The sequence below is a fragment of the Capra hircus genome, chromosome 2 (assembly GCF_001704415.2).
Source record: "Capra hircus breed San Clemente chromosome 2, ASM170441v1, whole genome shotgun sequence".
NCBI classification, from domain to species: Eukaryota; Metazoa; Chordata; class Mammalia; order Artiodactyla; family Bovidae; genus Capra; species Capra hircus.
Window position 1 is genome coordinate 44,348,702 of NC_030809.1, and position 27,826 is coordinate 44,376,527.

Genomic DNA, 27,826 nt, shown 5'->3' on the forward strand with positions numbered 1-27,826 from the left:
TCATTAAATTTTGACTCTTAGGACATGTGGTTGCCAAGGGGGATGAGGATGGGGGGGGAAGGAGTGGGAGGTCGGCTTTTATATATGGAGTGGATAAGCAGCAAGGTCCTACTGCATGGCACAGAGAACTATGTTCAACATCCTATGATAAGCCATAGTGGAAAATAACATATTAAAAAAGAATGTGTATATATATATACACACACACATTATATATACATTACATATGTATATATATAGATTATACATATATATGTATAACTGAATCACTTTGTTGTACAGCAGTAATTGATACAACACTGGAAATCAACTATACTTCAATAAAAACAATTTGGCTCTTAAGTCAACTTTTAATAATCCTGTCAACACATAACTTATAATTAAGCATATAAAGTCTTCAACAGTCACTTTATCATTTAAAGGCTTATATATAAACTACACATTTTTTTTTACCATTACTTCTTAAACTAATTACCACCTGTGTGCTTCAATACCAATTAAAACAGAGCTTTAAGGAACTTTTCATGTTTAATGTGGAGACTATTATGAGGAATGAATAAACTTAAACAGACAAACCTTATTAATTTTTACTTAAGATGTAGTTGCTAAACATTTTCTCTTTCAAATTATTTCTCTTTTATGTTAATATATCACCACCAGGTTACTGACCAAATTCTCAGTATCTAGAAAGCACATAACTGTAGTTTCCGACATTACAAAAAAAAAAAAAACTCTTATATAATTTTTCGTGACACAACTATCAGGCCTTACCCAAACTACCAAGCCAAAAACTCATCACCCCAAGATACAATAATTAAACCAGCACCTACAATTTTCCAGTCTGAAATCTAAGAGTCATAATAGGTGTTATATAATACAGTTTGTTCAGAATAAATCTAAAGTATTTCAAAAGTATCACCTCAATCTTCATTTAAGTTCTATTCCCAGCTAGTTAAAACAGGGCTTCTTTATGTCTGTTCTCTCGGCTGACCAGAAAGCCTGTTACAGATGGAAGTCAACAAACGTGTGATGAATTGGACTATCAGAAGGCAGTTCCCATTTCTCCTGGCACTTCTTCCGCGGGAGGTAACTTTATCATGCTGTGGTTGTTTCTGTATGGGCATGCTAGTCACTTCAGTTGTCTGACTCTTTGCAGCTGTAGGGACTGCAGCCAGTCAGCTCCTCTGTCCAAAGGATTCTCCATGCAAGAATACCGAGCAGGTTGCCATGCCTTCCTCCAGCGGACCTTGTCTTAGGGATGGAACCTGTGTCTCTTTGTGTCTCCCGCGCTGGCAGGCAGCTTCTTTACCACTAGTGCCACCTGGGAAGCCTTGTATTTATCCTATTTCCAGGATGGGGTTGTAGGGCTAGATGCATCTTGAGAACAGTTTATTTTTCATTTTTTGGAGAAGGGAAAGGCAATCCACTCCAGTATTCTTGTCTGGAGAATTCCATGGACAGAGAAGCCTGGCAGGCTACAGTCCGTGGGGTCGCAAAGAGTCGGACATGACTGAGCAACTCATGTGTGCCACCAGAGTCACACATGTAAGAATAATTATTAGCGGAAAACCAGTATATCGTTGATTTATAAACAAAACTTAAGTAAACAGGAGTCAGGATATCATCCTTTTCATTTTCAGTTGAAAAAAAGCAAAAAATAAAAAATTAATCACTTGTAGAACTGTAGAAATGAAATTTAGATCTCATGATATTTATGCTAAAAACAAAAGCTTTCCACTCAATTCACTTCTATGGTTTGGCCACAAACTAACCCATCACTTTTTTGCTTACCACATCTTGATGAATCATTATTCTCTGAGGGACATTCAGTGCTTACACACCACAACAACAAAATATCTGATGCTCACCTTGGGCAATCACTACAACTTAATTATGATTTAAGGAGAAAAACTCCATTTGATACTCAGAGAGAAAACAATACTATCTAAATAAATGAAAACTACACAAAATTAAGACAAATTCAAGTTTAGGAAATGAAAAATTAATGATTGGGAAAAGTTAAAACTCCACTTCAGCATATGAAGTAGGGTAGCAAAACCAAGGGTTCTAAGTACAGGTCTACTGAGTCAATTCTATAAGCTAATAAAGCAAGAGTGTGGCTTCCCTGGTGACTCAGCGATAAAGAATCCCCCTGCCGATGCAGGTTTGATTCCTGGGTTGGGAAGATCCCTAGTATAGGAAACGGTAACCTATTCCAGTATTCATGCCTGGAAAATCCCATGGACAAAGAAGCCTGGTGGGCTATAGTCCACGGGGTCACAAAAGCGCTGGACACGACTGAGCGACTAAACAGAAACAGCAAGAGTAAAAGGTGAATATGTGACGGGAACTACAGTTCACAATACATACCCTCCTTCCGGCCACAGGTTCACTATTTTATCTCTGCTCTCCCCAGAGCAGGCTAGTTCATCTTTTCCTACTTTATAGGTTAATGTCACTTCCCGCACAGGCAAGTATTAACAGAAAGATGGGATTAGAAGGAAAAGAACACAAGTTTACAGCCCCTAAAGCTAAAAGTTGGGGGAGGGGAGGGGTGGAGAAGAAAGGTATTTAACATAACCGAAAACAATAAAAAGGATTCAAAGACTGCAGGAATTATGAAAAGAAGTATACTGTACTTATGATCCCATAACTCTGCTGCTGCCGCTGCTGCTACTGCTAAGTCGCTTCAGTCGTGTCCGACTCTGTGCGACCCCGTGGACTGTGGCCCACCAGGCTCCTCCGTCCATGGGATTTTCCAGGCAAGAGTGCTGGAGTGGGGTGCCATTGCCTTCTCTGCCCGTAACTCTAGTATTGGATAAACAAAACCCAAGAAATAGCAGATTGCTACTGCTGCTGCTGCTAAGTCGCTTCAGTTGTGTCTGACTCTGCGACCCCATAGACGGCAGCCCACCAGGCTCCCCAATCCCTGAGATTCTCCGGGCAAGAATACTGGAGTGGGTTGCCATTTCCTTCTCCAATGCATGATTACTTCTTTCTTATAACTGATGTGATTGTTCAGTTAGCAACATGGTATTATCATACAAATAGGTGACAGACATGTTTCTGCTCTGCTAAGTCACTTCAGTCGTGTCCGACTCTGTGTAACCCCATAGACGGTAGCAGCCTCTTATCTCTCCAAGCAGAAATATTTTCCACAAAGATACAATAAAGTATTCTTTATTAGCATAAACCTGAAAAAGATGCCAAATACCAATAGTATTTGGCTGACTTCTTTGGTTTGTACATGTCTGCAACACTAATTTCTCAAAGATTTTAGTAGCTGGGAAAGAGCTTATTATTCTGAAGTCTTATTTGGAAAACTCAATATAGAATTGCAAGCTAATTTTTAACACAAGCAATCCCATCTAATTTTAATTAACAAAAATTATTCTTTAGTTTTTCATCAGAATATATTTTTAGTTCTTAAAAGAAATTACTCACACAGTGGGTTTTTTAAAACTATCATTAAAGATTAAGTTCTCTTTCTATGAATAATGTTCACGATAGATAGGCTTTAGGGCTAATTATGAAATAGTTTATTAGATTCTAATAGATCTATTAAATCTATTAAATTCTAATAGATTATTAGAATTTATGCTATTAGGTAGGATCCTTTCTAAACAAACTAAAGCACAAAGCTTTACTCTGAATGTAAGGGACACGTGGAAAAGTATAAATCAACAGTAACATTTGGCACTTCAGGTCTTAGTAAACTAGAAATACCTCTAAATCCTTAATTGGCTTTACTTATACCTGAATTCGGAGAAGGCAATGGCACCCTACTCCAGTACTCTTGCCTGGAAAATCCCATGGACCAAGGAGCCTGGTGGGCTGCAGTCCATGGGGTCGCTAAGAGTCGGACACGACTGAGCGACTTCACTTTCCCTTTTCACTTTCCTGCATTGGAGAAGGAAATGGCAACCCACTCCAGTGTTCTTGCCTGGAGAATCCCAGGGACCGGGGAGCCTGGTAGGCTGCCCTCTATGGGGTCGCACAGAGTCGGACACGGCTGAAGTGACTTAGCAGCATACCTGGATTAACAAAAAACAAACGAACAATTAAACTCCAAAAACTAACAAGATAAGGCCATATATATTGTCTTCACAGTTCTGAAATAATTTAAAATTACAATTACAAACACTGGAACAATTATTTATAGATTAATTTTCCTATCAAAAACATATCCACAATGAGGGAAAATATTAAAAAACAGATGATCACAAATGTAAATAAAAATTCAAGTTAGAAGTCTCAACAGGCTAGGTAAGACAACAGACATCTTTTAAACGTGTTCCTCCACCTCCTCTTTACAGATAGAAAGAAATCACAGGACACTAATTCAAAGGCAAGACAGATTATTAGAATTTCAATAAGCAGCAGTGCAGCACAAATTTAAATGCATCACAGTTTCTCTATATACTATGTTAAATAATCCCCTTGGAGACCAGAGGCATATCAATCAGGATTCTAAGAAACAGTGCCACATTTTTCACAGAAATAGAAAAAATAATTCTAAAATTCATAGGGGATAACAAAAGACCCTGAACAGCCAAACAATCCTGAGAAAGAAGAATAAACTAGAGGCATCACACTTTCTGATTTCACAATTATTACAAAGCTGAAGTGACAGTGAAGTGAAGTCACTCAGTCATGTCCAACTTTGTGACACCATGGGTTGTAGCCTGCCAGGCTCCTCTATCCATGGGATTTTCCAGGCAGGAATACTGGAATGAGGTACCATTTCCTTCTCCAGGGGTTACAAAGCTAGGGTAATCAAAACAGTATGAGTATTAGCACAGAAAAAGACACCGATGGAACTGAGAGTCCAGAAGTAAAACCTTCAATATACAGTCAACTAATACTTGACTAAGAAGTCAAGAACATTCTTTGAGGAAAGGATAGTCTCTTCAATAAACAGTGCTAGGGAAACTGGATAAGGACATGCAAAAGAATAAATAAAACTTCACCCCTAACTTGTACCACTCAGCAAAATTAACTTAAAATGGAGTAGACTTAGATATAAGACCTGAAACCCCTAGAAGAAAAACTCCTAAAAAAAAGGCAGGGAAAAAAGCTCCTTGACACTGGTCTAGGCAAAAACTTTTTAGATGTAACACCAAAATACAAGCAAAAACAAACAAGTGAAACTACATCAAAATAAAAAATTCTAAACAGCAAAAGAAATCAACAAAATCAAAAGCCAACCTATCTAATGGGAGAAAATATCTGCAAATGATGTATCTAATAAGGGGTTAATATCCAAAATGTATAAGGAAATTCATACAACTCAAGAGCAAAAAATGAAATAATTTTAAAATGGGCATCTAGTCCCATCACTTCATGGGAAATAGGTGGGGAAACAGTGGAAACAGTGTCAGACTTTATTTTGGGGGGCTCCAAAATCACTGCAGATGGTGACTGCAGCCATCAAATTAAAAGACACTTACTCCTTGGAAGGAAAGTTATGACCAACCTAGATAGCATATTGAAAAGCAGAGACATTACTTTGCCAACAAAGGTCTGTCTAGTCAAGGCTATGGTTTTTCCAGTGGTCATGTATGGATGTGAGAGTTGGACTGTGAAGAAAGCTGAGCACTGAAGAATTCATGATTTTGAACTGTGGTGTTGGAGAAGACTCTTGAGAGTCCCTTGGACTGCAAGGAGATCCAACCAGTCCATTCTAAAGGAGATCAGCCCTGGGATTTCTTTGGAGGGAATGATGCTCAAGCTGAAACTCCAGTACTTTGGCCACCTTATGCGAAGAACTGACTCATTGTTAAAGACTCTGATGCTGGGAGGGATTGGGGGCAGGAGGAGAAGGGGACGACAGAGGATGAGATGGCTGCATGGCATCACTGACTCGATGGACTGAGTGAACTCCGGGAGTTGGTGATGGACAGGGAGGCCTGGCGTGCTGCGATTCATGGGGTCCCAAAGAGTCGGACACGACTGAGTGACTGAACTGAACTGAAAGGAACTAAATAGATATTTTTCTAAAGAAGACCACGGATACAGGAAAAGGTGCTCAACATCACTAATTATCAGGAAAATACAAATCAAAACCACAATAAGGTATTACCTCACACCTGTTAGAATGGTTATCATCAAACAGACAAAAGGTAACAGGTATTGGAGAGGAGGTGGAAAGAAAGAAAACTTGTGTGTGCCCGTCGGTAGGAATGTAAACCGGCACAGCCACTATGGAAAACAGGATAAAGTTTCCTCAAAAAATCAAAAACAGAAATACCACATGATTCAGCAATTCCACTTCTGAAATAAAATCACTATTTCCCATATTCAATGCAGCATTATTTACAATAGTCAAGATACGGAAACAACCTGTCCATCTACAGATGATTGGAAAAAAAGTGAAGTCCCTCGTTCGTGTCCGACTCTCTGCGACCCCATGAACTCCTCTGTCTGTCCATGCGACTTTCCAGGCAAGAGTACTGGAGTGGGTTGCCATTTCCTTCTCCAGGGGATCTTTCAGGGATCGAACCCAGGTCTCCCACATTGTGGGCAGACGCTTTACCGTCTAAGCCACCAGGGAAGCCCATTTGTACAATGGAATGTTAGTCAGCCTAAGAAGGAAATCCTCCCATCTGTAATAATGTGAATGGACGTGGAAGTTATTATGTTAAGTGAAATACATCAGAGAAAGACAAATATTGTATGATCTCATTTATACATGAAATCTAAAATACCCAAGCAAGTAGAGAGAATGGTAGCTGCCAGGGGGCAGGGATGGGAGAAATGGGGAAATATTGATCAAAGGGTATAAACTTTCAGGATAAACAACAAAGTGCCACTGCATAGCACAAGAAACTATATTCACATCCTGTGACAAACAGGAGTAGGAAAGAAGATGAAAAAATACATACATATGTATAATTGAGTCACTCTGCTGTACAGAAAAAACTATCAATCAACTGTACGTCAATAAAATTTTAATACAAACTTCCAGTTATTAGATGAATCAGTTCTGGAGATCTAATGCACAGCATGACTATAGGTAAAATACTATAGTATACACATGAAAGTCACTAAGAGAATAGATCTTAAATGTTCTCACCACAGATTTAAAAAAAGGTAATCATGTGAGGTGATGGAGGTGTTTACTAATCATACTGTGGTAATCAGTTCCCAACAAACAGGCATAACAAATCATCACACCATCAAATCATCACACTGCGAATCAGTTATAATGATCATGTTGAACACAAATTTACAATGCTGCATGTCAATTATATCTCAATAAAGCTTGAGGAAAAAACAGTACATATTCACTTGGAGAAATTTATACAAGGCCCCTGAGTGTTCACCAAATAATAAGAAATACTAGAGGACTGAGTGCTAGACGTACATGTACCTAACATGTTTACACCACAAGCTAAACTGCTGACATTACATGAATGAAATTCATAATTACATTAATACACTATAAACAGATGTATGGATGATAAAAAAAAAGAAACAAAATAAATGTCAATAAAATTTAATTCCATCTTCTCTCAGAAATATAATTAGTGTTATCTATTAAGTGATTCCAATTCTTTTTGTGAGTCTGGCCTGCTCTTGCAGACTTAGGATAAAAGATTTTAAATGAGAAAATAAGGAATCATTATTCAAACACTATCTCCTGGCAGAAAGCATGTGGTACCACATATTGAAAAAGGCTGGTATTCCTTACTGGCTTCCCCTATTCAATCTTGTTTTGTAGATTCTGGAAACGTGTCACAATGCATCTTCTTGCCTCTATTCAAAGTCTTCAATAGATAAGTGGATACAGCCAAATAACAGTCAGTAAGAACAACAAAAGAAAAATAGGCTCATGTTATCTTTAGTTCAAATCCCACTTATTCAGAATTTACAACAGAGGCTCTTCATAGGAAACAAAATAGGTAACAGAATTAAGACTCTCAGCTCCATTACTTACCGCTGATTTCCTAGCATGGATAAATGCTCAATAAATATTTTTCTAATGAAAAATACATATAATGAAAATCTGAAGTGGTGTGAGCCTTAAGTGCAAACATCTTAATCAACAAAGCACAAGGGACACACACAAAATATTAAATATGATTTCTCTCCTTGCCAAATTTTACTTTAGCAGAGTCAGAGGTAACCTTGAGTTTACTTATCTGATTTTTAAAGAGAGGAATATATCTGCTGCTTAGTTCCCAAGAAGAGGTAGGTCAATTCAGACATCTGACGAGCATCCTCTATAGAATAAGCCCTGCACTAAGGGAAAGACTTACACTGAAGAAAGTAGGGAAGACCACTAGGCCATTCAGGTATGACCTAAACCAAATCCCTTACAATTATACAATGAAGTGACAGATTCAAGGGATTAGAGAGCTGACTGAGTGTCTGAAGAACTATGGACAAAGGTTCCTGACATTGTACAGGAGGTGGTGCTCTAAACCATCCGCAAGAAAAAGAAATACAAAAAGGCAAAATGGTTGTCTGAGGAAGTCTTACAAATAGCTGAGAAAAGAAGAGAAGCTAAAGGCAAAGGAGGAAAGGAAAGGTATATCTATCTGAATGCAGGGTTCCAAAGAACTGCAAGGAGAGATAAGAAAGCCTTCCTCAGTTGATCAATGCAAAGAAATAGAGGAAAACAACAAACATGATGGTGTTCAAGTGATGCACGCAATGTGACAATATATTTGGAAAACTTAGCAGCGGCCACAGGACTGGAAGAGGTTAGTTTTCATTCCAATCAAAAGGAGGGCAGTGCCAAAGAATGCTCAAACTACCGCACAACTGCAGTCGTTTCACACGCTAGCAAAGTAATGCTCAAAGTTCTCCAAGCCAGGTTTCAACAGTACATGAACTGTAAATTTCCAGATGTACAAGCTGGATTGAGAAAACGCAGAGAAACCAGAGATCAAATTGCCAACATCTGTTGGATCACAGAAAAAGCAAAGAAATTTCAGGAGAACATTTACTTCTGCTTCATTGTCTATGCTAAAGTCTTTGACTGTGTGGATCACAGCAAACTGTGGAAAAAATTCTTAAAAGAGATGGCAATACCAGACCACCTGACCTGCCTCCTGAGAAACCTGTACGCAGGTCAAGAACCAACAGTTAGAACGAGACATGGAACGATGAACTAGTTCAAAACTGGGAAAGGAGTATGTCAAGGCTGTATACTGACACCCTGCTTATTTAACTTACATTCAGAGTACATCATGCAAAAAGCCAGGTTGGATGAAGTACAAGCTGGAATCAAGGTTGCCGGGAGAAACATCAATCATCTCAGATATGCAGATACCCACTCCAGTACTGTTGCCTGGAAAATCCCATGGGCGGAGGAGCCTGGTGGGCTGCAGTCCATGGAGTCGCTAAAAGTTGGACACAACTGAGAGACTTCACTTTCACTTTTCACTTTCCTGCACTGGAGAAGGGAATGGCAACCCACTCCAGTGTTCTTGCCTGGAGAATCCCAGGGACGAGGGAGCCTGGTGGGCTGCCGTCTATGGGGTCGCAGAGTCGGACACGACTGAAGCAACTTGGCGGCAGCAGCAGCATGCAGATAACACCACTCTCATGGCACAAAATGAAAAGGAATTAAGGAGCCTTTGAGGAAGGTGAAAGAAGACAATGAAAAAGCTGGCTTAAAACTCAACATTCAAAAAATGAAGATCATGGCATCCGGGCCCAACATTTCATGGCTAACAGATGGGGAAACAATGGAAACAGTGACAGAGTTTATTTTCTTGGGCTCCAAAATCACTGCAGACGGTGACTGCAGCCATGAAATTAAAAGACACTTGCTCCTTGGAAGAAAAGGTATGACAAACCTAGTCAGCCTATTAAAAAGCAGTTGACACCACTTTGCCAACAAAGGTCTAGTCAAAGCTATGGTTTTTTCAGTAGTCATGTATGGATGTGACAGTTGGACCATAAAGAAGGCTGAGCACTAAAGAACTGATGCTTTCAAACTGTAGTGTTGGAGAAGATTCGAGAGCCCCTTGGACAGAAAGGAGGTCAAACCAGTCAATTCTAAAGGAAGTCAACCCTTAATAATCACTGGGAGGACTGACATTGAAGCTCTCATACATTGGTCACCTGATGCGAAGAATTGACTCATTGGAAAAGATCCTGATGTTGGCAAAGATTGAAGGCAGGAGGAGAAGGGGACGACAAAGGATGACGTGGTTGGATGGCCTCACTGACTCAACAGACAGGAGTCTGAGCAAACGCTGGTTGATTGCAAAGGGCAGGGAAGCCTGACGTGCTACAGTCCACGGAGCTGCAAAGAGACAGACATGACTGAGTGACTGAACAACAACAAAGTAAAAGGAATTTAACTGAATTAACTCTATAGCACCAGCAGTGTTTGAAATGTGTGCATGTGTGCTTAGCTGCTCAGTTCTGTCCAATTCTTTGCAACACCATGGACTGTAGCCTGCCAGGCTTCTCTGTCCGTGGGATTCTCCAGGCAAGAATACTTGGAGTGCGTTGCCATTCCCTTCTCCAGAAAATCTTCCAGACCCAGGGATGAAACCCAGGTTTCCTGCATTGCAGGTGGATTCTTTAACATCTGTGCTGCCAGAGAAGCCTGTCTGAAATAGTACTGTCAACTCTGTCAGTCGTATTTACATTAAATATGCTGGACAAATGAGAAGTATGCATCAATTTCACTTACACATACATAAATCTACAACCTCTTCAACTTTAGGAAAGTAATTTATTTCACTTCTCTCAAATATATTTTATACTGCTTACCAGAAGACACCTGATTTATTCACTTAACAAATACTGAATATTTACTGAATGCCTATATGGCACTGTTCCATATGCTGGCAGTGAAAGAGGCAAAACTCCCCGCCTTACTATACCACTCACATGCCAGAGAGTGAAAGTCATTCAGTCGTGTCCAACCCTTTGGGACCCCATGGACTATGGAGTCCATGGAATTCTCTAGGCCAGAATACTGAAGTGGGTAGCCTTTCCCTTCTCCAGGGGATCTTCCCAACCCAGGGATTGAACCCGGGTGTCCCACATTGCAGGTGGATTCTCTACCTGCTGAGCCACAAGGGAAGCCCAAGAATACTGGAGTGGGTAGCCTATCCCTAGGGTCTCCTGCTTTGCAGGCAGATTCTTTACCAATTAAGTTACCAGGAAAGAGGGAGATATAAATAAATATACTGTTTGTTAAATTATAAGTAATATCAATAAAAATAAATATGGAAAGAAAAGTACAAGCAAAGAGGAGTGTGAACAAAGGGCAGGGAATATGTTACAATTTTACACAGATCAGGAAGAAATCAAGAAGACATTTGAGCAAAAGCCTAAGAGAGGTAAAATATTCAGTCACAGTAAATGCAAACTAAACTACTTCTTCCTAAGGAAGAAGTAGGCCTGGTATGTTCAAGAAAAAGAGGCCAGGGAACTTCCCTGGTGGTCCAGGGACTAACACTCCCATGCTCCCAGTGCAAGGGGCCCCAAGTCTGGTCCCTCGTTAGGGAACTAGATCCCACATGCAGCAACCAAAGACCCCGTGTACTGCAACTAAGATTCAGCATAGCCAAAGAAATATTTAAAAAAAGAAAAAGAAAGAAAGGGGCACCAGTCAAAGTGGTTGGAGCAGAATGAGCAAAGGAAAGGCAGACAATTCAAAACCAGAAACTAGATCATCTGTGCCCTGCATGCAATTTTAAAGATTCTGGTTCTTACACTGAGAAGTCCCTAGGTTTTTAACAGAACAGTGGTATCGTTTGATTTAGATTTTTAAAAGCTCATTCTGGCTGCTATTCCAAGACGAGCTGAAAGGCTACTGCTATAAACTAAGTAAGGGATAATGGTGACTGGGACCAGGATGGTATCAAGAGAGGCAGTAAAGAGTAGTCAGATCCAGGAATATGAAGACAGAACTACTTGTTATTGCTAAAGAGAAGTCAATGGTGATACTAAGGTTTTTAGTTCAGTATTAAGAAGTCAGAGCTATCATTTACTGATAGAGGAATGGCTACAGGAGAAGCTATGTTCAAATACTGCGGTAGGCTGAATAGCGGCCCTTTCACACATGATCACGTCCTAATCCCTGGAATCTGTGAATATGTTACCTGACGTGGCAAAAGGGACTCTGCAAATGAAAAGTTAAGATCCTGAGATGGGAAGGTTATGCTGCTGATCCTAAGTCGCTTCAGTCGTGTCCGACTCCATAGACGGCAGCCCACCAGGCTCACCCATCCCTGGGATTCTCCAGGCAAGAACACTGGAGTGGGTTGCCATTTCCTTCTCCAATGCATGAAAGTGAAAAGTCAAAGTGAAGTCGCTCAGTCGTCCCTGACCCTCAGTGACCCCATGGACTGCAGCCATCCAGGCTTCTCTGTCCCTGGGATTCTCCAGGCAAGAACACTGGAGTGGGTTGCCATTTCCTTCTCCAATGCATGAAAGTGAAAAGTGAAAGTGAAGTTGCTCAGTTGTGTCCAGCTCTTAGCAACCCCATGGACTGCAGCCCACCAGGCTCCTCCGTCCATGGGATTCTCCAGGCAAGAGTACTGCAGTGGGGTGCCATCTCCTTCTCCGGAAGGTTATGTGACTGGAATCAATGTATTAACAAGGACTTTATAAGAGGGAGAGAGGATCAGGATCAGAGAAGGCAACAGGGCAAAAGAAGCAAGAGAAAGAGAAGGGGAAGCGATGATGGAAGCAGGGGGACAGTAAGAGACGTGAAAATGGAAGCAGGGTCTGAGCGATGCCATTGCTACCCTGGGAACTGAAAGAGGGCCACGGACTAAAGAATGTGGGCAGCCTCGAAAAGCTGGGAAAGGTAAGGAAATGGACTCCTCCCTACAGCTTCCAGAATGAAACACAGCTCTTGTGACCCATTTCAGACTTCTGACCTCCAGAACTATTAAATAATAAGTTCATGGTACTTTAAGATGCTAAACTTTTGATAATTTGTTATAGCAGCAATAGGAAATTAACGTAGATGCAACAGTTTAAGTATTTAGAAATCAAAAACTACATGTATCAGAATTTTTATATAACCAATTTTCATCTGACTTTGAAAATACCTTTTAAAACCATATAAGGTTGTACACTCAAAAGGTATAGTGTCAAGTTAAATACCTTAGTATTAGTATTTAAAATAAATGTCTTTATCCATCTACTTCAAAATAAGAGCAAGTGTGTGTGTGTGTGTGCGCGTGCGTGCGTGTATTAGTTGCTCAGTCATGTCCAACTCTTTGTGACCCCACGAACTGTCACCCGCCAGGCTCCTCTGTTCACAGGGTTCTCTGGGCAAGAATACTGGAGTGTGTTGCCAGTTCCTTCTCCAGGGAATCTTCCCAACCCAGGGTCTGAATCCCAGTCTCCTGCACTGCGGGCTTCCCTGGTGGCTCAGCTGGTAAAGAATCTCCCTGCAATGCGGGAGACCTGGGTTCGATTCCTAGATAGGGAAGATCCCCTGGAGAAGGGAAAGGCTACCCACTCCAATATTCTTGGGCTTCCCTTGTGGCTCAGCTGGTAAAGAATCTCTCTGCAATGCAGGAGACCTGGGTTCGATTCCTGGATTGGGAAGATCCCCTGGAGAAGGGAAAGGCTACCCACTCCAGTATTCTGACCTGGGTAGATTCTTTACCATTTGAGCCATCAGGGAAGCCCAAGAGCAACGGTGGTCTTAAGCTAAATCATAGTATTTTGTCATATGTAATCTGAAGACTCAGCTCTGAACCTCTGAACTTTGCAGAATTTGTTACCTTGATAGATATTTACTCTAGAAGGCCTAACTCATGTAAATTCCTTCGTCTTAGCAAATTGCTAGAAATGCTGAAAGTTATGGCGGTTACGTTCTAAGTCAACATATAACCATAAACTAGTTAAGAGAAGGTGCCTGGCTGATTTTCGTCTTTATCAAAAGAAGGCATAAGGTGTAAAAAGTCAAGAAGTATCACTCTAAAGCAATTAAGTTTGGAGACAAAGTACTTTAACCCAGGACATCCATAAGTATTCATAGTTTGTCACAATTTCCAGAAAATTAAAATGAACTAATTATGCATCTGTGAATGTGAAGTATAACTTTACATAATGCAGTTTAGTTGTAAAAGCTATGAAATTCTGCTTAACTAGAAAAATTCAACCATCATACAGTTGCAGTACAATAAGACAAATGAAATTAGCATGGAAATCTTGCATCTCATCCTATCAAAAATCTTAAAAAAAAAACTAACCATTATAAGACATGCTCCCAAAAGAGCTGTGTTAAAAATGACAAAAATAAATCATGTAAGTCTACAATATACATCAATAATGATAAACCATGTTTCACTGATTGTAGTATGAATAGTTTTTCATATTTTAACATTACCAAAACTGAAATGCATCATGAGGGTTAAGTAGCAGTATTTTAAGTGTTTAAGTGGCAATGTTCATTAAGTTAGTGGCACATAATATAGAGCATCTTAAAAATTAATAGCCTTAAATTTGATTAGACATGTACTATTTTAGCTGTATTATCTCATTGAATCTTCACAACTACCCTATGAAATAGCTGCTATAATTCTAACACGTTACAGTTAACAACTGAGACAGAGAGGTTAATTTCTCAGTCACACGGCCACTAAAATTATCTTTACTATGTACAACACTATTTAACTGGCAAAATTATAATTTAAAATAACCTACATCATATTTTCAGGGTTTTGTAGCTATTTTAATGCTCTCAATATGAAAATAAATTTAAGGTCTTTAAAATAACAATGCATTCAGCCTTTATAAAGTCCTTTTGCATACACAAAGCACATAGAATAGTAGCAGCTAATATACAGTATATACCTGTTTGACCAAGCTTACTGATTATAGCAAATTCCTAGACATTAATTTAAATCATTTCTTGCAAAACAACGTTATATAACTCAGAATGCACATCACCTCACTAATCAAACTTCCTCTAAGTGCAAATTTTTACAAAACCCATAGTACAATCAAACGATGTCATTTACCTTATTAAGACTGAAAATAAATTGAGCATCTCAAAAGATGCAGGAAAAAAAAGCATATAACATAATATGAAATCAATCCTGATTTTAAAAGATATTCTGAGCAAACTAAGAATAAGAGAACTTCCCACACCTGATAAAGGACATGCACGAAAACTTACAGCTAATAACATAGTTAACGGTGAAAGACTGGCCACTTTCCCTCTAAGACTGAGAACAAGTGAAGGACATGAGTTCTCACTACGCCTGTTCAAGATCATATTGGAGGTCCCAGCCAGTGCCATAAGGCAAGAAAGATAAATAAAACAAAGACTGGAAAGGAAGAAATAAAACTAGCTTCATTTGCTGGTGACATGATTACCTACATTCAAAAAATTCCAAAGAATCTTCAAAAAAAAAATAAATAAAAGCTACTATGTTTAGCATGTAAATTTAGCAAGCTCACAGAATAAAAGGGCAATATACAAGTCAGTCCTATTTCTATACACTAGTAATGAACAACTGCAAACCAAGATTTTATAAAACATAACTATTTATTACAGTATAAAAATCATTATATAATTAGGGATATGGAAGATAATGTGCAAAATCAGTATTATAATCACTAAAATGACTAGCTAAATCAAAGAATACTTAAATAAATAGAAATACCAAGTCCACAGATTGGAGGACTCAGTACTGTCAAAAGTATAAATTGCCCTAAAATATCTACAGATTCAGTGCAATTCCATTAAAATCCCAGCAGGTTTGCAGAAATTAACAAGCTGACTCTAAAACATATACTGAGAAACCAAAGAACCTAGAAAAGCGAAAACAAATCTGATAAAGAACAAACTATAAGATTCATACCACCTGATTTCAAGACTTACTACAAAGCTACAATATGATACAAAGTATATATACTGATATGTATGCATTAAAGGAACAAAATGGAGTTCAAAATATACCCAGACACATATGGTCAACTGATTTCAACAAGATGCCAAGGGAATAGAATGGAGAAAAGAATCTTTTCCTCAAATGGTTCCTAAGCAATTAGATAACAATTTGCAAAAACCAAATCTTGACATACTTCACTTCCTGTAGATAAATTAATTATAAGTGGATCATATAGTTAACTGTAAGATCAGAAACTACAAAGTGTCTAGAAAAAAATAGGAGAGATCTTTGTGATTTTAGATTAGGCAAAAGTATTAACCAAAAAAGAAGTTGATATATCAGCTTCAAATACATAAAACTTATGCTCTGTTAAAGACACTTAAAATGCAAAGACAAGACACATACTAGGAGAAATTATTTGCAGAATATGTATCTAATAACTATTTGTACACAGAATACATTAAAAAATTCTCAAAACAATTTAAAAAAGTTTAAACAGATGAAAGATCTGGACACATATCTCACCAAAGATGATATAAAGATGGCAAATAACCACAGGAAAAAATGCTTGACATCATTAGTCATTGAGAAAATGCAAAATGAACAAAACGTGACACCACTAACACCTATCACAATAGCTAAAATTTTAAAACCTGACAAAACCAAGTACTGACAAGGAAGAAGAGCGACTGATACTTTGCTGGCAAGAATGCAAACTAGTACCATCATTTTGGAAAAGAGTTCAGCACTTTAAATAAAGTTAAACATCTGTTTGCCGCATCACCCTATAAAACCAAGATTATCAATATTTGCTGTCAAGCAAAGGCAAGGGAAGACCTGACCTGCTCCAGCCCTGACAAGCTCTCATTAGATTCAGAAAGCTGTGTACCTACATTAAGAGTAGAGAATAAGTAGCAAAAGTTGAGGTCCTTGTGCAGAGCCACACCCAAACACAAGGGGCCATAGGATTACAACATGGATGCCACAAGCCTGTGGTGAGGGAGGAATCAACGCCATACTACAGCATGAAGTTTTGCAGCCACAGCTGTGGCCTGAGAGGATGCAACAGAAAGCCTCATCTCATCCGAACCAGGGGCTGATGAGAAACTGTATCATGTGGGAGACAGGGAAATGAGAGAAAGAAGCCTACTAGGAGCTCCTCCCAAGCTTCCCAAGTACACCGCGTGCTCTGGCAAGAGTCAGATCACTTGCACTTCAAGCCTTCCATATGTGACCCATGTGGATACATGCTAGGCCATCAGGGGGCCATCATGGGGACAATTCCTTAAATTCACGTAAGTGAGATAAAGACATATGTCCCACCAAAAACCATTTGCAAATGTTATCACTATCATCATCACTGGCTAAAATTAGAAAAAAATTTATATCATGGTGGTTATATAAGTTTGTCAAAATTGACAGCCTTTTTACCTAAAACAGGTGAACTGTATTCAATGTGTATTATATTTCAATAAACCTAACTTTAAAAATCAAATTGAAAAATATGTATTGTAAATGATTCAAGATGAAGCTGCTTTGTAGTCCAAAATTTCTACATCTAAGTATGTTACTTGTATATGAATAAAAAGTAAAACTCTATTCCCTACAAGATAATGACAGTATAGTAATGCCAAGAGAATATAAATGCTGCTTACAGTATCTAATAGGGAAAAACTTGCAAGGCAAGTTTAGAGGTAATTTACATCCAGTCTATAAAAGTATTCAGTGCAATCTCTAGTACATTGCAGCATGTATTTCTGACATTCATTGACTGTTAATTAGTGTCTCCAATATCCTATGGCTAATGAAAGAATATAAAAAAACTTTTAAGATATAAATCTACACTCTGGAAGCTTTATACCTGGACAAGGATCACAAAATAAACGAAAAATTCAAAGTAGGTGACATTCCATTTGCTACTTCATTAAGTGAGTCTATTAACAATTCTCATAAATATTCAATCATAAGCTATTAAAGGGGCTTCCCTAGTGGCTCAGCTGGTAAAGAATCTGCCTGCAATGCAGGAGACCTGGGTTCAATCCCTGGGTTGGAAAAATCCCCTGAAGAAGGGAACGGGTACCCACTCTAGTATTCTGGCCTAGAGAATTCAGTCAGACATGACTGAGCGACTTTCACTTTATAAGCTATTAAAAGTCTGCAAATAATCTAAATATAATTTTCAATATACTTCTCTTTATCCACAAAAGATTACATTTATACACACTGCCACTGCATGTTATTAAAATTCTTTACATTTTAAAACGTAAGTAACAATCCAAAGGATCTCAACATCAAAAATATCTCCTCTATATATTCTACACATAAGTAAGTCTGTTTGGTTATAAACTATTCTGTGGGAGAGGGCTTCTCAGATGGCTCAGTGGTAAAACCCGCCACCTGCTGATGCAAGAGACATGGGTAATCCCTGGGTTGGGAAGATCCCCTGAAGAAGGAAACAGCAACCCACTCCAGTATTCTTGACTGGGAAATCCCATGAGCAGAGAAGCGTGGCAGGCTACAGTTTATGGGTTGCAAAAGTGTCAGACACAACTTAGCAACTCAACAGCAGATGCTCTGGGAGATGAAAGAAGGCCCTGAATGAAGCAAATCTATCACACACTATACATTACACACCTCAATCTAGGGGAATTTGATCTCCCTAATTCAGCCTGATGTTCACCTACATGGTTCACCCCTCTCTGTGGAGGTGAAAAACAAAAGTCAAGGAAAGGATGTAAACACCAGTCCTCAAATTTCTACTCTGTATCCTTTCATTCTAGGCACTTTTAAGATTCCTCTATTTGTGAGAACAAACAGAAGTTAAACACATAAATACAAACCTCATTTCTGTATACTCTATGACCATTCGTAAAAGACAAAGTCATGACTAGCACCATGAAAAGTTTCTTTTTAAAGCAAGGTATAACGCACCCTAATCTTCACTGCAACACTTTTACAGTAGCCAAGACATGGAAGCAACCTAAACGTCTATGGACAGAGAGATGGATAGAGAAGATGTGGTACATACATACAAGGCAATATTACTCAGCCATTAAACAGAATGAACTAATGCCATTTGCAAAACGACAGAATGGTCTCTGTTCGTCTCCAAGGCAAACCATTCAATATCAGTTATCCAAGTCTATGCCCCAACCAGTAACGCTGAAGCAGCTGAAGTTGAACGGTTTTATGAAGACCTAAAAGACCTTTTAGAACTAACACCCAAAAAAGGTGTCCTTTTCATTATAGGGGACTGGAATGCAAAAGTAGGAAGTCAAGAAACACCTGGAGTAACAGGCAAAGTTGGCCTTGGAATGCGGAATGAAGCAGCGCAAAGACTAATAGAGTTTTGCCAAGAAAATGCACTGGTCATAGCAAACACCCTCTTTTAACAACACAAGAGAAGACTCTACACATGGACATCACCAGATGGTCAACACTGAAATCAGATTGATTATATTCTTTGCAGCCAAAGATGGAGAAGCTCTATACAGTCAACAAAAACAAGACCAGGAGCTGACTGTGGCTCAGATCATGAACTCCTTATTGCCAAATTCAGACTTAAATTGAACAAAGTAGGGAAAACCACTAGACCATTCAGGTATGACCTAAATTAAATCCCTTATGATTATACAGTAGAAGTGAGAAATAGATTTAAGGGACTAGATCTGATAGATAGAGTGCCTGATGAACTATGGAATGAGGTTCATGACACTGTACAGGAGACAGGGATCAAGACCAATTTCAAGAAAAAGATATGCAAAAAAGCAAAATGTCTGTCTGGGGAGGCCTTATAAATAGCTGTGAAAAGAAGAGAGGCAAAAAGCAAAGGAGAAAAGGAAAGATAAGCATCTGAATGCAGAGTTCCAGAGAATAGCAAGAAGAGATAAGAAAGCCTTCCTCAGCGATCAATGCAAAGAAATAGAGGAAAACAACAGAATGGGAAAGACTAGAGATCTCTTCAAGAAAATTAGAGATACCAAGGGAACATTTCATGCAAAGATGGGCTAAATAAAGGACAGAAATGGTATGGACCTAACAGAAGCAGAAGATATTAAGAAGAGGTGGCAAGAATACACAGAAGAACTGTACAAAAAAGATCTTCACGACCCAGATAATCACAATGGTGTGAGCACTCACCTAGAGCCAGACATCTTGGAATGTGAAGTCAAGTGGGCCTTAGAAAGCATCACTACGAACAAAGCTAGTGGAGGTGATGGAATTCCAGTGGAGCTATTTCAAACCCTGAAAGATGATGCTGTGAAAGTGCTGCACTCAATACGCCAGCAAATTTGGAAAACTCAGCAGTGGCCACAGGACTGGAAAAGATCAGTTTTCATTCCAATTCCAAAGAAAGGCAATGCCAAAGAATGCTCAAACTACCGCACAATTGCACTCATCTCACATGCTAGTAAAGTAATGCTCAAAATTCTCCAAGCCAGGCTTTAGCAATACGTGAACCATGAACTCCCTGATGTTCAAGCTGGTTTTAGAAAAGGCAGAGGAACCAGAGATCAAATTGCCAACAACTGCTGGACCATGGAAAAAGCAAGAGAGTTCCAGAAAAACATCTATTTCTGCTTTATTGACTATGCCAAAGCCTTTGACTGTGTGGTTCACAATAAACTGTGGAAAATTCTGAAAGAGATGGGAATACCAGACCACCTGACATGCCTCTTGAGAAATCTGTATGCAGGTCAGGAAGCAACAGTTAGAACTGGACATGGAACAACAGACTGGTTCCAAATAGGAAAAGGAGTACGTCAAGGCTGTATATTGTCACCCTGCTTATTTAACCTCTGTGCAGAGTACATCATGAGAAATGCTGGGCTGGAAGAAACACAAGCTGGAATCAAGATTGCCGGGAGAAATATCAATAACCTCAGATGTGCAGATGACACCACCCTTATGGCAGAAAGTGAAGAGGAACTAAAAAGCCTCTTGATAAAAGTGAAAGAGCAGAGTGAAAAAACTGGCTTTAAGCTCAACATTCAGAAAACGAAGATCATGGTATCTGGTCCCATCACTTCATGGCAAATAGATGGGGAAACAGTAGAAACAGTGTCATACTTTATTTTGGGGGCTCCAAAATCACTGCAGATGGTGACTGCAGCCATGAAATTAAAAGACGCTTACTCCTTGGACGGAAAGTTATGACCAACCTAGATAGTATATTCAAAACCACAGACATTACTTTGCCGACTAAGGTCCGTCTAGTCAAGGCTACGGTTTTTCCTGTGGTCATGTGTGGATGTGAGAGTTGGACTGTGAGGAAGGCTGAGCGCCAAAGAACTGATGCTTTTGAACTGTGGTGTTAGAGAAGACTCTTGAGAGTCCCTTGGACTGCAAGCAGATCCAACCAGTCCATTCTGAAGGAGATCAGCCCTGAGATTTCTTTGGAAGGAATGATGCTAAAGCTGAAACTCCAGTACTTTGGCCACCTGATGCAAAGAGTTGACTCATTGGAAAAGACTCTGATGCTGGGAGGGATTGGGGGCAGGAGGAGAAGGGGACAACCGAGGATGAGATTGCTAGACGGCATCACGGACTCTATGGACGTGAGTCTGAGTGAACTCTGGGAGTTGGTGATGGACAGGGAGGCCTGGCGTGCTGCGATTCACGGGGTCGCAAAGAGTCAGACACGACTAAGCGACTGAACTGGATGGACCCAGAGGTTGTCATACTGAGTGAAGTAAGTCACACAGAGAAGGGGAAATAGCGTATGACATCCCTTGTATGTGGAATCTAAAAAGAAATTATACAAATGAACTTTAAAAAGAGACAGACTTAAGAAAACAAACTTTGGGTGGTGACAGGAGATGGGGGGAACAGAACAGTTACGGAGTTTGGGATGGACATGTACACACTGCTATATTTATAAAGGATAACCAACAAGGATCTACCGTATAGCCCATGAAACTCTGCTCAATGTTATGTGGCAACCTGGATGGGAGGAGAGTTTAGGGGAGAATGGATGCATGTATGACTGATTCCCTTCACTGTTCACCTGAAACTATCACTACACTGCTGCTGCTGCTGCTAAGTTGCTTCAGTCGCCCCCGACTCTGTGTGACCCCATAGATGTCAGCCCACCAGGCTCCCCTGTCCCTGGGATTCTCCAGGCAAGAACACTGGAGTGGGTTGCCATTTCCTTCTCCAATGCATGAAAATGAAAAGTGAAAGTGAAGTCGCTCAGTCGTGTCCAACCCTCAGTGACCCTATGGACTGCAGCCTTCCAGGCTCCTCCGTCCATGGGATTTTCCAGGCAAGAGTACTGGAGTGAGGTGCCTTTGCCTTCTCTGATACAAAATAAAAAGTTAAAAAAATATATCAAGGTATAAAGGTAATAAAGAACATTGGGAACGCATGTAAGAATTAAAGATTTTAAAATTAAAAAAATAAAAAACTAAAAAAAAAACAAAAAAAAGAACATGAACCTAATATTTTAAAAATATATGATACACATGTGTATAAAAAGATTTAAAATTATAAATCCCAGCTATATATTCAAAATGATTAGACAATTTTATGTTTCTTCCTTCTTAAAAGACATTACTTTGCCAACAAAAGTCCATCTAGTCAAAGCTATTGTTTTTCCAGTAGTCTTGTATGGATGTAAGAGTTGGACTATAAAGAAAGTTGAGTGCCGAAGAATATATGCTTTTGAACTATAGTGTTGGAGAAGACTCTCAAGGAGTCCCTTGGACTGCAAGGAGATCCAACCAGTCCATCCTAAAGGAAATCAGTCTTGAATATTCATTGGAAAGACTGATGCTACAGCTGAAACTCCAATACTTTGGCCACCTGATGAGAAGAACTCATTGGAAAAGACCCTGATGCTGGGAAAGATTGAAGGTGGGAGGAGAAAGGGACGACAGAGAATGAGATGATTTGATAGCATAACCAATTCAATGAACATGGTTTGAGTAGGCTCCGGGAGTTGGTGATGGACAGGGAGGCCTGGTGTGCTGCAGTCCATGGGGTCACAAAGAGCTGGACACAACTGAGAGACTGAACTGAACTGAATAATTTTTCAACAATGAGCATGATTTTTATTAAGAATTTTAAATATTTGTATCATTTCAGTAACTAATTTTTAATGAAACTAACTAGTAAGCTATGATTCTACTATCCCCTTATAAATCTTCCCTGCAATTTTTAACAAACTGAGTATCCTTGTTGACAGAGGAAAATGAATGACATCTTTCCTGTTATTCAAAACAAAGAAATATTTCAGATAAAACAAAGCAAATTCTCAGTTTCTATTCTTCTGAGCAAAGCTATTTTATTGGACGACTTTGTTCTTAATCCGAGTAATAGACAATGGGATTTTACTATATATGTATGTGAATTATCACTCACAAAAAGCAGTAACTTTTTTTATCTAACAAAAGGAAAAATATAAAAATGAACAAGTTGGTTTTCCAGACTTACCTTAGCAAAGTGAAAATGTAATCTTATTTCATCTACCAAAACATTAAAGCAATCCATATTATTATAATGTTCTTCATTTATAAACACATAGATCCAAGTTAATCAAAACAGTTTAAAAGTTTCTGGACACTTACTAGATTAGGAATCAATGTTTATAAATGAAGAAAAAACTGAAGTGTTATATACCTGCAAAAAATTAAACAGTAACTAAAGTCCTTTTTTTACAGGAAAGAAATAGTCAATCAGGAAGAGAGGAAATTGTAGTTAAAAACTTTTATTCATCTCATTTTAGAAAAATATTTTGACAATCACTTTTTACTAGAGATTGAAATAAAACAAAATCATCTAATTTCTTTTTTTTTTTAACTAAAGATGATTTTTAAATTTATAATGTAAACTAGGCTAGTAACCTTGGAAACTACCACTTAAACCCTTCGGTAATTTTGTGTGTGTTAATACAGGCACTATTTGATCACTCTTAATGCCAAAAGATAACGTTTCTAAAGCACAATTTAAACAGTATGCCTTGGTTTATTTTGTTTATGAAATAAATCTTTTAGAATTTTTTTGTTAAAAAAAATAAAAATAAACAGTATGCCTTTTCAGAAGGACACCACCATTTTTCTTCCTTTCCTCTATTTTTACACTAAATGTAATCCGCATTTAGAATATTCTTATTTTTATATTCTCATGCATAAAACCAGGCATTTAAGGATGCTGAGCAAAGAACCTTATCATGTTACCTATCAATAAATTTGTCTTTTTCCTGCTTTTCAGGCAAAAACTGTTCTTGCACAAAATAAAATGAGTGTCAGGTGAAGTTAACTTGAGCTAGTGGTTAGGACATGTTGCTATAATAAGGCTAACCTGACCATCAGATCACTAATTGACTTGCATCTATTGCAGGGTCACAGGCTGCATCAGAAGCCCTGCTGGTCAGTTCGATGGTTACAGGAAGAGCCAGCCAAATGCGCAGCTGAGTCAGCACAAATCCACTATCACCATGTTCTATTTATCAACTTTACTACAAACAAATCATGTACGAGTTGTCATCTGTTGAGAGAACGCCAATAATATACCCACTGGATCCTAATAGCACCTATTTTAGGTTCTAAATTGAAGAAACAAGGTATTTTAAAATCCATTTCTATTAATCAGCACTTATATTCTGAATTTTAAAACACCGCATTAAATTCTGAGTACCACCGCTAAGACAAATGATGGCAGCAACATTCTTCTCTTTTGAACCGCAAGAAATATAGTGATGACAATGGTTGATCGCTTTACTCTCTCAGCTTTATCAACTCAGGGACTTTTACCTTTAGGTAACAACTGCAACCTAAGAAGAACTATACCTTCACATTACAATAAAAATTATCTTCCAAACAAAGAGAACTTTTTTAAAAAAAATTAGCAGTGATAACTGCAACCCAATCACTTTCCACCCTGTTTTATCTTCTGAGACCTGTAAGTCTTTCCCATATGTTGCACAAGGAATTGTAACGACTACTTCAGCCCTTTTAATTTGCCTCTCCTAGAGACTCTGAATTTCCACAGTGAGGATAGCATAGTTTCCTCCAGTCCTTCTTCCCACCTGCAGCCCATTAAGAATATAAACTGACGCTCAAAATGGAATTCATCTGCTAAAGATCAGCCTTCCCACTAACTATACAATGAAATTCTGTAGACACTAGCTACCTATCAACTCTTAACAATGCCAGGCCATATTACACTTTCAAATACATTTAGTGAAAACTAAGCATCTCAACCTTTTACTCTTTCCTACCACACTCAGTATCAGCAAAGCACCCCATGAATATGGACATCTGTACTGTCTATATGAGCCTTTGACCCAAGACACTATCTTTTCCTGCTGGCCATACTTTCAACTTTCTCTTTGGAGGGAAAAGCCTTGGATTATGTCTGATTCATTCTCCAGTACAAATATTCCATACAAGAAAATATAGTGCTCAGGATATGTCTAATCAAGTAATATCTTACAACACTACCCTTGATTAACCATGTGATCCTTACAAAATTTATGAACCTATAAATTTTAACACCTATTTTTTTCTTTGGTTCACACCAAGACTTGAGAATGCTTCCCAATATAGCTGATGTTAGGAAAGATGCCTGGAGAGATGGAGGTGGGAGAAGGAAAAAAGGCCATAGTGAAGGAACAATTTAACACATTGCTTCCATTTCCACCTAAATCCCAAGAGAATTTAAATGGGAAGGGAAAAGATGGAGGTAGAACCTATGATTCAGAATAAGCTATAAAGAAAACAAAAGATGCTGACTTTGCAAACTGTGCATCTTAAACTATCCTTTCAAATAATTTTTTAAAAAGAATTGTTTTTAATCACATAATCTTGCTTCTTCCAGAAGCGGCTCAATTTCATCTCACCCAATACCCCCCGCCTTCATACACAAACATACAGTGCTATCACTGAGTCCCGATGCCAAACCAACCATCACAGGAAAATTTAAACCGTGAGAATTATTTCCCATTTCTCTCTGAAAGATAATCACAAAAAATTTCCCTGCAGGCAAATTAGCTATTTCTAACGGGCTTGGAGGCGGGTGGCAGGAGGGAATAAACCATTATCATGCAGCTTCTCATTCTCCATAGAGAAGAAAACTGGCATTAACTTCCAACAAGGGGGACAGCTGCTCTTATACTGTATCCTCAGTTAGAACCTAAAAACAAGGCAAAAAAACCACGCTGATCTTTTGATACATTCAAATGAATAGAAAGCTACGGCATTTTACTTTGCAGCAATATAGCGCCTCAAAAATCCTCCAGAGATTGGGGGCGACCCATTAAACCCCAAATCTTTGCCATATGGGGGAGTAGGATTCTGTCAAATAGAAAATGCCACTCTCCGCCTCCTCCGCCATCGCGAAAATTGACCGGCACCGATTGCGGAGGCGGCCGAGGAAAGAGAGGAGGCGGGGACACACACACGCACACACACCCCGCACCGAGAACTGATTCACGGCTTTTGAAAAAATGCTTGAAAGCTACAATTTCCTCCAACCGGAGAATTCTCACCCATTCTCCCGCTCCCACCCTGCTTCTACCCCTGCATGGGGGCTCAGCTGCACTGTGTCCCTGCTGCGGCCTCGGCCCCGTGTGCCCTACGCCCCCAGGCGCGCGGCCCCCGGGCCGGGGGTCCCCCACGCGCTGCTCAGCAGCCAGAGGCCCAACACGCCCAGGCCGGCAGATGCGTCGCACCTGGATGTAGTTGTTCTCGCAGTAATCGGCCACCCGTTCCAGATTCGTGTAACTGTCGAAGAGGGCCCGGCGGCCCCCCGGGATTTCCTCCTCCAGCAGCATCTGCAGCTCCGCCATCTTCACATCCTCCTCCTCATACAGACCGCAGAGGCAGCGGCGGCAGTAGCGCCAGGGAAACCCAAGACTAGGAGAGGAGGAGCCGAGGCGACGGCGGCGGCAACCCGGGAGGAGCGAGAAACACCCCCTGAGCGCGCGACAGGGGAGGGGGCAGCGGGAACGGGGGCGGGGCGCGAGCCGATGGACTCGGAGGACGGTCACCGCGGCGACGGCCGGCCCGGCGCGCGCACGCGCGCTCCTCTCCCTCCACCCCCGGGAGCCCGAAAAAGGTTCCCACCCTTGGTCGCGCCGCCCGCCCCTCCCCCACATCCGGCGTCTCCTAGCGACCGCGGGAGTGGGGGCCGGGATGCGCCCGGGAGTTGAGCGCGCGGTTAACCCTTCGGGCCCCGCAGGATGCGTGGCTGGGGCAGTGCACCCCGCGGCCTTTGTTAGTCCGGCGTGAACGCCCACCCGGCTCTGCGGTCTTCCCGCCCGCTTCTTCAGCGACTTTCTTCGGCGTTATCCTCAACCTGGGGCCCAACCCTATGGTAGTGGGCCTGAGGGATAATATTAGCCCCACTGAACTCCCATGCAGCTTTAACTGCGCCCCACTTTTAATTTTTCTCTTCATCTCTGACCGTATTCATCCTCTTTGGATAAATAAATTTCAGTTTCCTAATCCCAAATTTCCTGCCCTCCAGCTTCTTTGCACCTGTTTGCCAATTAACAGTTTCCCCTGCCAGGTTAGCCTCGGTTCTTTTCTCCTTTGCCCATCCTCTGGCCTTCAGCTTTTCCCACTTGCTCTATGCTACTCTTCAGTGACAATCGTTTTTATCACTTCTCTGAGTCTATCAACTTTTTTCCTCATCTACTAAGGATTTAAAGTTTAAAAAACGATTTTGCTGGTACTTTCCTTCCTCACAGGGCTATTACATGGATAAAATAAAAGTTTATATGAAAGCACCTTGGAAAACGTTAAATGCCACAAAAATTCAAGGTAGACCATTTTGGTCTTGCAGTTACTATTCTGTATTGTATATTTTTTTTTCCCCTAAATCTGACTACTCCACACATGTAATTTTTAAAAACTGAAATTTCTGACAACTGCTAAGATATTATAAAGTCCATGACCTTTATTTGTACCATGGAAAGTCAAAGCTGACTGCCTTTGCAGTTTAGAGCAAGATCTATTATTTCAAGTCTTGTATTTGTGATCTCTTGG

General features: G+C 39.9%; 1 protein-coding gene across 9 annotated transcripts in view; it reads right to left on the reverse strand.

Moving 5' to 3' along the window:
* The window catches only part of ABI2 (abl interactor 2), a 105,358-nt gene extending 78,464 nt beyond the window's left edge, over nucleotides 1–26,894 (reverse strand). For 4 of the 9 annotated variants that reach the window (XM_018060652.1, XM_018060610.1, XM_018060634.1 and 1 more), the window contains exon 1: nucleotides 26,509–26,625. In XM_018060652.1, coding sequence (XP_017916141.1) covers nucleotides 26,509–26,625 — 117 coding nt within the window. Of the gene's footprint in view, nucleotides 1–26,508 lie in introns of all 9 variants that reach the window. The other 5 variants (XM_018060640.1, XM_018060623.1, XM_018060614.1 and 2 more) reach the window with 3 other exon arrangements.